Source organism: Antechinus flavipes, chromosome 1 (genome assembly GCF_016432865.1).
Source record: "Antechinus flavipes isolate AdamAnt ecotype Samford, QLD, Australia chromosome 1, AdamAnt_v2, whole genome shotgun sequence".
Classification (NCBI taxonomy): Eukaryota; Metazoa; Chordata; class Mammalia; order Dasyuromorphia; family Dasyuridae; genus Antechinus; species Antechinus flavipes.
In genome coordinates this window covers 724,567,785-724,581,243 of record NC_067398.1, presented here as the reverse complement: position 1 = coordinate 724,581,243, position 13,459 = coordinate 724,567,785, and the positions used below count along the sequence as shown (strand labels likewise).

Sequence of the window (13,459 nt, the reverse complement as noted above, 5' to 3'; positions counted from 1 at the left end):
TATGCCTTTGGAAACCACTCAGACTTCTTTTTTTTTTCAGCAAACTTTCTTTCTCAGTTAACACCATAGTGAACAAGTCCTTTTTCCTCTCCAGAAGATATTGCCTTTTTAGACAATGTTCAGAGGTCACCTATACAAACAATCCAACAGTTTGTCAGAAAATATTGCCTCCTGTATTTCTTATGCAGCCTTGTAGATTACAATCAGCTTTATAAACAGCAGAGCTAGAGGAAGAGCATTAAAGTGAGTTAGTGTGGTCCCTTCTATTTGTTTCCCTTTATAACAATTCAGAAGTGCTAAAACATTATAAAGTAAGATCATGTTAAAAGCAAAGTACATTGTTACCTGGTATAGTTAGAGAGATTTGTTATGAAAGAGAGAAGGGGACATATGGTGGTAGCATCATTAGACCTAAGCCTGAGGGCACTGAATGACTTGCTATAGGTATAACAGCATAAAGTATCCTTAGTTCTGTTTGATTTCAGGAAATGTTATGGCTAACTTTTTTTAGTCAGTCAATCAATCAAAAAATCTCAATCTTTAAAAGGTTATTATCTAAGTCAGCCTGAGGATTAGCCAGATGAGAAATATCTCTATTTAAAAAGGCAATGACCTAATGAGGAAACTGAGTCAATGGGCTTCCTTATCTCAGCCTTTTCTGGCATAGACACCCTTATAGCAGTTCTTGGAATACACTCCCTTTGTGAAGATTATGGAATTTCCCTTGAATGGTGGACTACTTCCTTCATGATAACTCAGACAATTATACCTGAATTAAAAATTCTGAAGAATATTGAGTTTCATTCTCAAGAGATTGTCCTTCCAATAGAAAGTTTCACTAATCAGAGTTATGTACTGTTATTACTACTTCTCTCAAGTTGTTACAGAAACAGTTAAAAATAAAAGCTTAACAAGATTTTCCAAAATAAAGTAATATATTTGTTCAACATTCTTTTCATCTTTCCTCCCCTTTCCCTCCTTTCCTCATCCAGTTGTAAAATTAAATAGAATTGATTAAAATTCTACATATATAATTGCACATTCCACAAATATTCCACAAATATAGTAAATATATTACCCTTCACTCAAAATCCACTAAATGCTGAGAATTTACTCACTGTAAGCATCAAGTCTATTGATAGCTATCCATTTCTTAAGGTAATATATTTTAATCTTTTAAGGCAAAAATAAATCTTCAAGACTGGAGTATGCTGATATTAAAAGGAACCAAGATGTAACTTCAGTATATCCTATTCTGAGTATGATTCATAATTTTCCTAGTCACAAATCATGTAAACCATTTGGTGGGGTATTTTGGAGAGAAGAGAGGGTCCTAGTTTCTCTGAAAATCGTTTCATTCATTTAGTGCTCCATATTATTTAGCCACTTCTTTCACAAGGCCAGTCATCTTTTACGGGAATATATTCAGGGAGCACTAGTACTTCTGCAGTGAGGGCTGTTTTTCATGTTTGGTGTCTGCATGATCCATTTAACATGCCCCTGGGGCTTCAAGGAGTTGTAGCAGGCACAGCAGCCACAGCCCAGTAAACTGGCCGATGGGCTCAGTCTGGTTGAAGGCAAGTAGAGAGTGTTGAATGAATTGCTCCTTATGAGGTATCTACCCCGCCCATTAAGGTCATCTTTATTATATTCGCTCGGCCTATCCAAGAGCACTTAATATTTTTCCAATTATTTAAGTCTGACTTTATTTGTGTGGAAACTTTTTTGTAATTTTGCTCATATAATTCCTGACTTTCCTTTGGTAGGTAGATTCCCAAATATTTTATGCTATCAACAGTTATTCTGAATGGAATTTCTCTTTGTATCTCTTGCTGTTGGATTTTGTTGGTGATGTATAAAAATGCTGAGGATTTATGGGGATTTATTTTGTATCCAGCTACTTTGCTAAAATTATGAATTATTTCTAATAGCTTTTTAGTAGAATCTCTGGGGTTCTCTAGGTATACCATCATATCATCTGCAAAGAGTGATAGTTTGGTTTCCTCATTGCCTACTCTAATTCCTTTAATATCTTTCTCGACTCTTATTGCCGAGGCTAGTGTTTCTAATACGATATTGAATAATAATGGTGATAGCGGGCAACCTTGCTTCACTCCAGATCTTACTGGGAAAGATTCCAGTTTTTCCCCATTGCATATGATGCTTACTGATGGTTTTAAATAGATGCTCCTGACTATTTTAAGGAAAAGTCCGTTTATTCCTATGCTCTCAAGTGTTTTTATTAGGAATGGATGTTGAATTTTATCAAATGCTTTTTCTGCATCTATTGAGATGATCATATGGTTTTTGTTTGGTTGGTTATTGATATAGTCAATTATGCTAATAGTTTTCCTAATATTGAACCAGCCCTGCATTCCTGGTATAAATCCTACTTGGTCATAGTGTATTATCCTGGTGACGATTTTTTGTAATCTTTTTGCTAATGTTTTATTTAAGATTTTAGCATCAATATTCATTAGGGAGATTGGTCTATAATTTTCTATCTCTGTTTTCAACCTACCTGGTTTAGGTATCAGTACCATGTCTGTGTCATAAAAGGAGTTTAGTAGGACTCCTTCAATCCCTATTTTTTCAATATATTTTCAATATATTCAATAATTTCAATAATTGGAGTTAATTGTTCTTTAAATGTTTGGTAGAATTCACATGTAAATCCATGTGGTCCTGGGGATTTTTTCTTAGGGAGTTGGTTGATAGTTTGTTCTAATTCTTTTTCTGAGATGGGACTGTTTAGAATATTTACTTCTTCCTCTGTTAGTTTGGGCAAGCTATATTTTTGGAGGTATTCTTCTATTTCATTTAAGTTGTCAAATTTATTGGCATAAAGTTGGGCAAAGTAACTCCTAATTATTGCTCTAATTTCCTCTTCGTTAGTGGCGAGTCCTCCCTTTTCATTTTTAAGACTAACAATTTGATTTTCCTCTTTCTTTTTTTTAATCAGATTTACTAAGGGTTTGTCTATTTTGTTGGTTTTTTCATAGAACCAACTCTTAGTTTTATTAATTAATTCAATAGTTTTTTTTTACTTTCAATTTTATTGATCTCTCCTTTTATTTTTAGAATTTCAAGTTTAGTATTTGACTGGAGGGTTTTAATTTGTTCCTTTTCAAGCATTTTTAGTTGCAAGTCCAATTCATTGAGCTTCTCTTTCTCTATTTTATGCAAATAGGCCTCTAGAGATATGAAATTTTCCCTTATTACCGCTTTGGCTGCATCCCATACATTTTGGTATGATGTCTCATTATTATCATTTTCTTGGGTGTAATTATTAATTATGTCTATGATTTGCTGTTTCACCCAATAATTCTTTAGTATAAGATTATTTAGTTTCCCATTATTTTTTGGTCTACTTTCCCCTGGCTTTTTGTTGAATGTAATTTTCATTGCATCGTGGTCTGAAAAGGATGCATTTACTATTTCTGCTTTACTGCATTTGAATTTGAGGTTTTTATGTCTTAATATATGGTCAATTTTTGTATAGGTCCCATGAACTGCTGAAAAGAAAGTGTACTCCTTTCTGTCTCCATTACATTTTCTCCAGAGATCTATCATATCTAACTTTTCTAGTATTCTATTTACCTCTTTGACTTCTTTCTTATTTATTTTGTGGTTTGATTTATCTAATTCTGAGAGTGCAAGGTTGAGATCTCCCACTATTATAGTTTTGCTGTCTATTTCTTCTTGCAGCTCTCTTAATTTTTCTTTTAAGAAATTAGATGCTACACCACTTGGCGCATATATGTTTAATAGTGATATTGCTTCATTATCCATGCCTCCCTTTAGTAAGATATAGTGCCCTTCCTTATCTCTTTTAATTAGATCAATTTTTGCTTTAGCTTGATCTGAGATCAGGATGGCTACCCCTGCTTTTTTGACTTCACCTGAAGCATAATAGATTTTGCTCCAACCTTTTACCTTTAACCTGCATGTATCTCCCTGCTTCAGGTGTGTTTCCTGTAAACAACATATTGTAGGATTCTGGCTTTTAATCTATTCTGCTAACTGCTTCCTCTTTATGGGGGAGTTTACCCCGTTCACATTTATGGTTAAAATGACCAATTCTTTATTACTTGCCATTTTGTTAACCCCTGTTTATGCTTTTCTCCCTTCTTTCCTCCTTACCCCCCTTCCCAGTATTAAGCTTGTGAGCACCACTTGCTTCTCACACCCCTCCCTTTTTAGTATCTCTCCCCCCAGCCTTAGAATTCCTCCCCCTATCTTACCCCTTTCCCTCCCAGTTTCCGTATTCCCTTCCACTTAGGTTATTCCTTCCCTTTTCACTTTTCCCTTCTCACTTTTCAATGAGGTGGGAGAAGTTTCACCATAAATTGAATATGTCTAAAATTTTTCTCTTAAAGCCAATTCTGAAGGTAGTAAGATACCCACTATATTCATTCCCTTCCATTCTTTCTCTCAGATATAATAGGTTTCCTTTGCCTCTTCATGAGATGTAGTACCCCCACTTTACCCTTTTTCTGGTACAATGTCCTTTCCACATCTACGTTCTAGAACAAGGTATACATGTATTCTTTATACATCTTTATATCAGAAATATAGTTCCCAAGATTAATCTTTACCTTTTTAGATTTCTCTTGAGTTCTATATTTGTAGATCAAACTTTTTGTTAAGTTCTGGCTTTTTCATCAAAAATAGGTGAAATTCGCTTACTTCATTGAATGTCCATCTTCTTCCCTGGAAAAAGATGCTCATTCTAGCTGGGTAAGTTATTTTTGGTTGCATACCAAGTTCTTTAGCCTTTCGGAATATCATATTCCAGGCCCTTCGATCCTTTAACGTGGATGCTGCTAGATCCTGAGTGATCCTTATTGTGGCTCCTCAATACTTGAATTGGGTTTTTCTAGCTGCTTGCAATATTTTTTTCCTTCGTCTGAGGGTTCTGGCATTTGGCCATTATATTTCTTGGTGTTTTGATTTTAGGATCCCTTTCAGTGGGTGATCGATGAATTCTTTCAATGTCTATTTTACCCTCTGTTTCTATGACTTCTGGGCCGTTCTCTTGGAAAATAGTGTCCAGGCTCTTTTTTTCATCATGCTTTTCTGGGAGTCCAATGATTCTCAGATTATCTCTCCTGGATCTGTTTTCCAGGTCTATTGTCTTCCCCAGAAGGTATTTCACATTCTTTTCCATTGTTTGATTTTTTTGGATTTGCTTGACTGATTCTTCTTGTCTCCTCGAGTCATTCAATTCCAATTGTTCAATTCTAATTTTCAATGAAGTATTTTCTTCACTCACTCTTTTAAAATCTTTTTCTAATGGTCCAATTGAGTTCTTTTGTTCTATGGAATTTTTTTCCATTTCACCATTTTTGTTTTTTAGAGAGCTATTTTCTGTTTCCAGTTCACTAATCCTATTTTTCAAGGATTTTATTTCTTTATCCACTCTCTCTTTAAATGAGTGGGATGACTTCTCCAGCCTCTCTTGCCAAGCCTCCCTTTCCTTTTCCCATTTTTCTTCTAGCTCCCTTGTGAGAGCCTTTTTAATTACTTCTATGAGGTTCATCTGTGCTGAGGAACAGATGATCTCCTCCTTTGGGGATTCACCTGGAGACAGTCTGTTTTTAGTCTCTCAGGATTTGGAGTCTGTTCTCTTTCTGTATAGAAGCTGTCAAGGGTTAAAGTCCTCTTCAGTTTCTTGCTCATTGTATCAAAGAATCAAAGACAAACTAGCAAAAAGAAAAAAGAAATCACCCCTAATTGGAGTCTACTTTTTGTGGGGAGGGGCTGGGTGATGTTACCGAGCTTCCTCTACAGACTGGGGAGGCAGCAGTGAGGCACTAGCCCTACTGTGCTGAGCCTGTGCTCTGAGATCCCAGAGCCTGCTGAGTCACTGTGAAGGACAGGGGTGGAGGAGCGGGGGGGGGGGGGGGGGGAGGGAGGTCCCGAGAGACTCCAGCTGTTTGGGGTTGTATTCCTCGCCCCAGTGTTTTTAGCTTCTCTGCTGGGCTGCTGACTTGCTACCAGGGCAAAGTATCCAGTCCTGTAGCAAAGCTCTCCCCGCAGAGATGGCTGCGATCACACCCCACCCCTTCTCCAGTCTGCTCGACTGTGAGCTGCCTGCTGTGCTCTCAGCTGCCTGCCCGCACCCTGCGCCCGATCCAAGACCGTCCCAGCCCTCATGCAAAAACAGACCTTTCTTGGCGAATCTCAAGGATGGCTTCTCTTGGTAACTATTTGTGGGGTTTTTTTTCAGTCAAGCATCAATTCAGAGGCTTGTAATGAAATGGATAGTGAGAGAAAAACGCGGAGCTTACACAGCTGTGTGCCTCCTCTCCACCATCTTGGCCAGAAGTCACTTAAGGGGACTTTCAAACTTTCCTCATAGACAAGTCAGAACCAGACAGAGAATTAGGTTTTCAAACACAAGATTCAAGAGAAGGTTAAAAAAGTAAACAGGAAAGAAATACAATATGTTATACAATAAGATGGATTGTTTATATACATATATGGGAGGGTGATACTTGTAGCACTTAAGAACTGTATTTCTTTTAGCACAATTAGAAAAAGTATACATAGAGTGTGTGGATGTAGGATGACATTGATGTGATGATAAAATAATTAAGGGATGAATAAAAGTATTGTATTAGGAGAAGAGTGTATGTGTGAGGGTGTGTGTATGAAAGTCAGAGACAGAGATAGAGAAATAGACAGAGAAATAGAGATAGAGACACACAGAGACAGAAAAATAGAGAGGAGATGGGAGAGTAAGAGGGAGAAAGAGAGAGACAGAGACAGAGACACAGAGAGAGAGAGACAGAGAGACAGAGAGAGAGAATAGAGGAACAAAGAGAGAAGGAGAGACAGGGACAAAGACAGAGACAGAGTTTGGGAATGAAGAATCCTGTCTAAGAACCCTGAGAGTTGTATTTCTCTCAGGAGGAGGAGCAAAAAGGGGCACAGATCCTGAATGCATGAGCCTCTGGTATAGCTGAGATGCTTTGGGATCTGAGGTCAACACTGTCCAGCTCCAATCTCTGCAGTAGACTTCCTTTAGCTCCATGGACTGGCCAAATGAACAATTTTTGTAAAGCCTCGTAAAAAATTTGGTTACTTGTAGAAAAGGCCTCCCATGCCTTCCATGCTTCCCATGGCCTCCTGTGCTTGTAAAAGGCTAAATATTGACATGTATAAGCTCATTATTCTGTGACTCGACTCTGGAGCTTATGGGAGGCCCGAGCTTTACATCACGGCCCCAATGAGTGTTGTATTAACTTCCTTAATGAGCGGCCTAAGATGTTCTATCATTGGGAACTAGTAGGATCTTGTTTCCAGTCATTAATGGGTCTTCTACATAGCCAAAGTCTTGATAGCTCATTGGGTTAGGGGTCAGCAATCATTGAGATAAATCCCTTCATTGGAAGGATGAAGACTTGATGCTCAGAAAGGAAAGCTTTGGATTTTCAATTGGCTAGAAGCCTTGAAAGCAAAGCAAAAAAAAAAAAAAAAACCCAGGAGTTGTTGAACATTGCAACAGCTTAGGGAGAAGGCGATCAACAAGGATGACTGATCATGTAAAGACCTGAATATGAGTGTTTCTGTTCTGTCTCTGTGAAGAAAGAATGACCTTCCAAGGCAAGAAGTGAGAAGTACAGGAAGAGAGGAACAAAGAGTCTCAAACTGGGGGCTCCAGCCTGCTTTTGTAAGTGTGACTGTGAAAGAAGAAAACCCTAGACTACATTTCTTTGTTGTGATTTCAGAGAATTTTGTGAGGAACAAATGAGTTAAGATGTATATGGCCCTTTGCAATCTTAAAGCATTATATCATAGTTTACGCTATAAAATACCTTATAGTCAATCTTTGCTTAATCATTTCTCTTTGTTTTCATATTTCTTGTGTCTTTATAGAGCTATTAACTCCTATTTGGTTTATTCCCATTTTCTATTTTTAATTTTCTTTTTAATAGCTTTCTATTTTTCCAAAAACATGCAACAACTGATTTTAACATTCACCTTAGGAAAACCTTATGTTCCAAATTTTTCTCCCTTCCTCATCCACTTCCCTCCCTTAGACAACAAATAATCCAATATAGGTTAAGTATGTGCAATTCTTCTAAGCATATTTCCATATTTGTCATTCTGTGCAAGAAAAATCAGATCAAAAAGTAAAAGAAAAAACATAAGAAAACAAAAACAAGCAAATAAACAACAATAATAAAGGTAGAAATACTATGTTTTAATTCATATTTAGTTTCCATAATTCTATTTTTAGATGCAGATGTCTCTTTCCATCATAAACACTATTGGAATTGCCTTGAATCACCTCTTTGTTGAAAAGAGTCAAGTCTGTCGCAGTTGATCAACACATAATCTTGTTGCCATGTACAATGATCTCCTGGTTCTGTTCACTTCACTATCAGTTCATGTAAGTCTTTGCAGCCTGAAATCAGCCTGCTCATCATTTCTTATAGAGCAATAATATTCCATTACATTCATATGCCATAACTTGTTCAACCGTTCCTCAACTGATGGGCATCCACTCACTTTCCAGTTCTTTGTCTCTACAAAAAAAGGCTGCTGCAAACATTTATGCACATGTGGGTCCTTTTCCCTCTTTTATGATCTCTTTGGGATACAGACCTAGTAGACACACTGCTGGATCAAAGGTTGCAGAGTTTGATAGCCCTTTCGGCATAGTTTCAAATTGCTCTCCAGAATGATTAGATCACTTCATGACTCTACCAACAATGCACTAGGGTTACAGTTTTCCCACATCCCCTTCAACATGTGTCATTATCTTTTCCTGTCATCTTAGCTTATCTGAGAGGTGTGAAGTGCTGCCTCAGAGTTGTCTTAATTTGCACTTGTCTATGGATATTGATTGATCGTGTTTCATAATTCATTCTAAATTTTAAGGAACTTTTTACTTAGGTAAAATAAGGGATTACTTGAACTAAGGTCTAAATACTGATCCCAAGTGTTTCCTTCAAAATTCTCATGCTTTCCTGCTCTGTTCCAGATGGTCAGATGGAGACTCAATCTGTTTTAGGCTCAGAACATCAGTGTTTAGTTCTGTTATGAATCCTGGGTGCATGATTGCTCTCTGTGGTGACATGACTATGCTATAGCTCTTTTTAGCAGTCTGGGGAAGGGGTCCATAATCCATACTCCTCTTCCTCTCTTCCATAGCTGATGGCACAAGAGTTAACCTACCAATCTCTCAGGGGCATCTCTAGAAGAATGAGAGAGAGCTCTATCCAGCCTTGCTCCAGGGGAACTGATTCATTGTGACTGAATGAGGGCCTAGCATGCCAAAGAATATGTCTATTCCTTGTGGTTTTCAAGCAGCATTTCATCCTTCACATTTAAAACCCAGGCAATGCTTGGTGGAGAAGGAAGCTGCATTGGCAAGACTGAAGGGAGGGAAATCTAAGCACTTGAAGGTTGAGTGTCTTGGGGAGCAGAGGAGAAGGCTATTTTGCCTAAGCAGCAGAGAGAAGTTGTGGTGATTCTATTTCGTGAAGGTGTCACATAGCACTCCTTTGTGGACAGCTCTGATGGTGAGGAATTTGGGCTTAAGGCAGCCAGCCGGCAAATTGAAGGAAGCTTCTGAGACCCAAGCATCAGCTGGGGGGTGCATCAAGTGACTTGGCCACACACACACGCACACACACACACACATACACACACACACACGTGACTGTCGCTCTTATGAAGCTATAGTTCAGTCACAATTACATTTGATATCCAGAACTGGCCATTGTCTCAACACCTCCTGAGGTCCTTTTCCCACCTGAAATGCTTTTGATCCGATCTGTGCCTCTATTAGTCTGTATATCTTGGGAAAGGGCTTGTTCCCCCAAATCCAGACCAAGGGAAGTATCTGACCTTTGGAGGAAGACATCATCTGATTAATTCCCTTGCTGCAGTGCATGGACCTGCCCCTTTTGGGGACCCTTTACCATATTTGATTTAGGTCTTTGTGTCCCCAGATCTGGCCTTGATCCCAAACTCCTTCCTCTTCTTTCTCTTCTGTCATTTCATTAGACTCCCATTCTCAGGCTTTGCTTGTTTTGTTTTTTAAATTCTCATTGAGCCTTAAATTCAAATTAGCAAAAGGTGCCAGGACAAGAGCGCAGCACAGGACATCCAGCTCTTGGTTTCAGTCGTGAGAAAGTGGAGAATCAGACAGGAAACACTACAAGAGTGGATCAAGAGACCTTAGCCCCAAGGAATAAGCGGGGAAAGACCAGTTGTGAGATGTCCCTGGGATAGTAGAAACTTTTGAATATCAATCTAGTCTGATAAGCTATTTAAAAAACACAAAAACTTACAAGAAAAGGACCACAAAGTTTTTTTATGCTGAGTTCTCAGGTTGCATGAGACCACTGAACTTCACCATTGAAGACTTTGGGTGATAACTGCCTATGGGTCACTGGGTGCCCCTATGAGACTCTGTTTGGGGACTGGAGAATTATTTTCTAAACTGTCTAAGGAGCTCCTACCCACTCCCACTTCTACCCAGACATCTGCATTGAGATCATTGGGCTGCAAGATGGCCCAGCAGCTGCTTCCTCCTGGGGCTCTCCCATGGGGAAGTTAGAGCCTCTGTATGGTTAGCCATTCTTCCTCCAGCCACAGCCTCCCCTGGCTTTGCTTTCATTTTAAGAGCTCTCAAAATGGGTGAGAAAGTAGCTGATTTGCATGAAGGGCTGAGGAGGGATAAGAGACACGAGAGATTGGCAGCATCCAGTCCAGCTGCAGGGTCTCAGGGAGCAGAGTTCTGGGGGCTCCATCATGGCCTGGACTCCTCTCCTGCTCATCCTCCTCACTCTCTGCCAAGGTACCAGTCTGAGGGGCCTCAGAGAAAGGGGCTGCTTAGGGCCCAGAAGGGTGGTCTCCTCTCTCCCCCCACCAGTGAAGAGGGAGAGTGGGTCCTGGCCCCTGACTCTCAGCTCTCTCTCTGTCTCCCCCACACACACTGAGGAGGAAAGAGAGGGTCCTGACCCCTGACTCACAGCTCTCTCTCTCTCCAGGTGCTTGGCCCCAGTCTGTGCTGACTCAGCCGGCATCCAGGTCAGGATCCCTGGGTCAGTCGGTCTCCATCCCCTGCGCTCGAAGAAGTGGCAGCATTAGTGACGACTACGTGCACTGGTACCAGCAGCACCAGGGCGGGAGCCCCCAGCTCATTCTCTATGCGAATAGTGAACGTCCCTCCGGGATCCCAAAGAGATTCTCAGGCTCCATAGATGACTCAAGCAACTTCGCTTCTCTGAGCATCTCTGGGCTGCAGCCTGAGGACGAGGCTGATTATTACTGTCAATCCTATGATGGCCTCTACAAGCCCACAGCGGTTTAGATCAATGGGGAAGTGAGACAAAAACCCTGAGTTCCATTGTTCTGTGCGTGAGTGATTCAGTCACAACATGGTCTGAGTGCTGCTCCCTGTTGGGGGGAGGTTGGTCATGGTCTGACGCTTGGCAATAGGAGACCCAAGTCTGGCTTCCTGGACCAAGGCATACAAGAGCCAGCTCTTCTGGGGAAATATGGACAGGGTGGTTAGAGATAGCCCTGATTTCTGAATCAGATGATCTGGCTCCAAATCATGGTTCTCACCAATGGGATGTCTTTTAATCTCAGGCCTCAGTTTTGTCCTCCATAGAATGAATCACTTCAATGGCTTCTAAGGTCCCTGCCCACTCTACAGCTGAGTTCCCATTCAATCTCCTTCACGCAGCAAGAATCTTCCATTATCCCACTTGTCCTTTTGGCTCATTCCTCCTCCCCCTCATCTTTCCCAGTGACCTCTGCTCAGTGGTCTCCCAGGCCATCCCCCACTGTCATCAGCTCCCTTCAGTCCTCCTACCTTGCTGCTGCTGACCATTGCTTCAGGGAGTCACCGGTGAGCTGAGAGGTTCCCCAACAAAATCATGTCATCCACAGTCTTAACGGCCCTCAAGTCAGCCAAACTATCCCCTGTGAATTATTCCTTAATGATCCTATTTTGCAATGCTGGCAACATTTATTTCAGGATTTGTCTTCTCAGTCTTTTAAATTTACCATTTCCCTGCTCCTTCAACACTTAACACTGTACCCATTGGGGCCCTGAAAACATAGAGGCCATTTTCTTGGAGGAAGCTCTTGAAGCCCTAGCTTACACCTTGAATCCATGACTTATTCCCTCCCTTAGTCTATCTGGAGCAGTTGGGCCAAGCCCATCATGAAACACAAGCTCTGGGGTTACTCCCCTCAATCCCACTGACCCTAGAGAGTGATTCTGACATCAGGAAACACGAGGGGCAATGGCCGTCCTTGTCTCTGTAAGCACTTGGACAAGTTGGACAAGACCCCCAGAAGGAGGAAGGCAGCAACCTGGATTTGGGGGCTAGTGAGATTCCATGCCTTCTTAAAGATTAGGCAGGTCTTTGATGTGTGCCCGCTGAGCCACGTGATGCTGAGCAGCTGCTTCCTGCCCATTCCATCTCATGGGGGCAGAGTCAGAGACCTCAGTCTTATAATCCATCTTCTCCAGTCATAGACCTTCTGGGCTCCAGGGCCAGCCTCTAATGGGCTGAAACCCAAAGGGAGAGATGGAATGAAAGGCTCTGGCAAAGGATGAGAGAAGAGCCATTTGGTACAGTTCAGCACTTCTCACCCTCCCACACAGGGACAGCTCTTGCCCTCATATTCCAAAGAATCTTCCTTCCCTGAATAATTCTCTCTCTTTTTCTCTCTTTTACCATCAACTCTCCTGATACCTGTTAGAAAGAGGGAGAGAGGGACAAAGAGAAGGGAGATGGGGAGAGATTCTGTTTTAACTTCTTAAATTCCCTCTTTTCTATCTTATACCCTTAATACCATCTTTCAGATCTTCCACTGTCTTCCAGATGGGTCTTCTTGCTGTCTTCCCAGGGATTCTCTGACTTAGGGTTCCATTCTTTGCCGTGTCCATTCACCCCGATCACTAATCTCCCTCCCAGGCAAGCAAAACTACAGGCAAGGGTTTCTACTTTCTCATTCCCATTGAACTTCCTTCCCTAAACATGTCACCTTCCTTTCTGAAGGGAGGCGCTCTCAGTTCTTTTGTAAGCAAGTCTACCTTTTCTGGGTATCCACTAACATTTTCAGTGAGGTGCAGCCACCTGACACAGTGACAGTCCGCTCTTTGAGGATGTGGAAGTGCAATCCAAGATTTCCCAAGTGGGAGTCGGTCCACAACGACAATTTTAGAGCTCTAGACCAGTGGTTCTCAAACTTTTGTTTTCAGTATCTTTATCCTATTAAAAATTATTGAGGATCTCTCTAAAGAGTTTTTTTTTAAATAACTTTTTATTGACAGATAAAGCGTTTTTGTTTATCTGGGTTATATTTATCGACATTTATCATATTGGAAATAAAAATTATTTTTGAATTTGTAGACCCTCTAAAAGGTTTCAGAGATCCCCAGGATTCTCTAGACTATACTCTGAGAACCACTGCTCTA

General features: G+C 40.7%; 1 gene segment (V, D, J or C); it reads left to right on the top strand.

The window, feature by feature from the left end:
* Nucleotides 1–10,740: 10,740 nt before the first annotated feature.
* Nucleotides 10,741–11,335, top strand: LOC127549079 (immunoglobulin lambda variable 6-57-like). The segment is given in 2 exon segments: nucleotides 10,741–10,819; nucleotides 11,013–11,335. Coding segments are annotated over 2 exon segments (369 nt in total).
* Nucleotides 11,336–13,459: the final 2,124 nt, after the last annotated feature.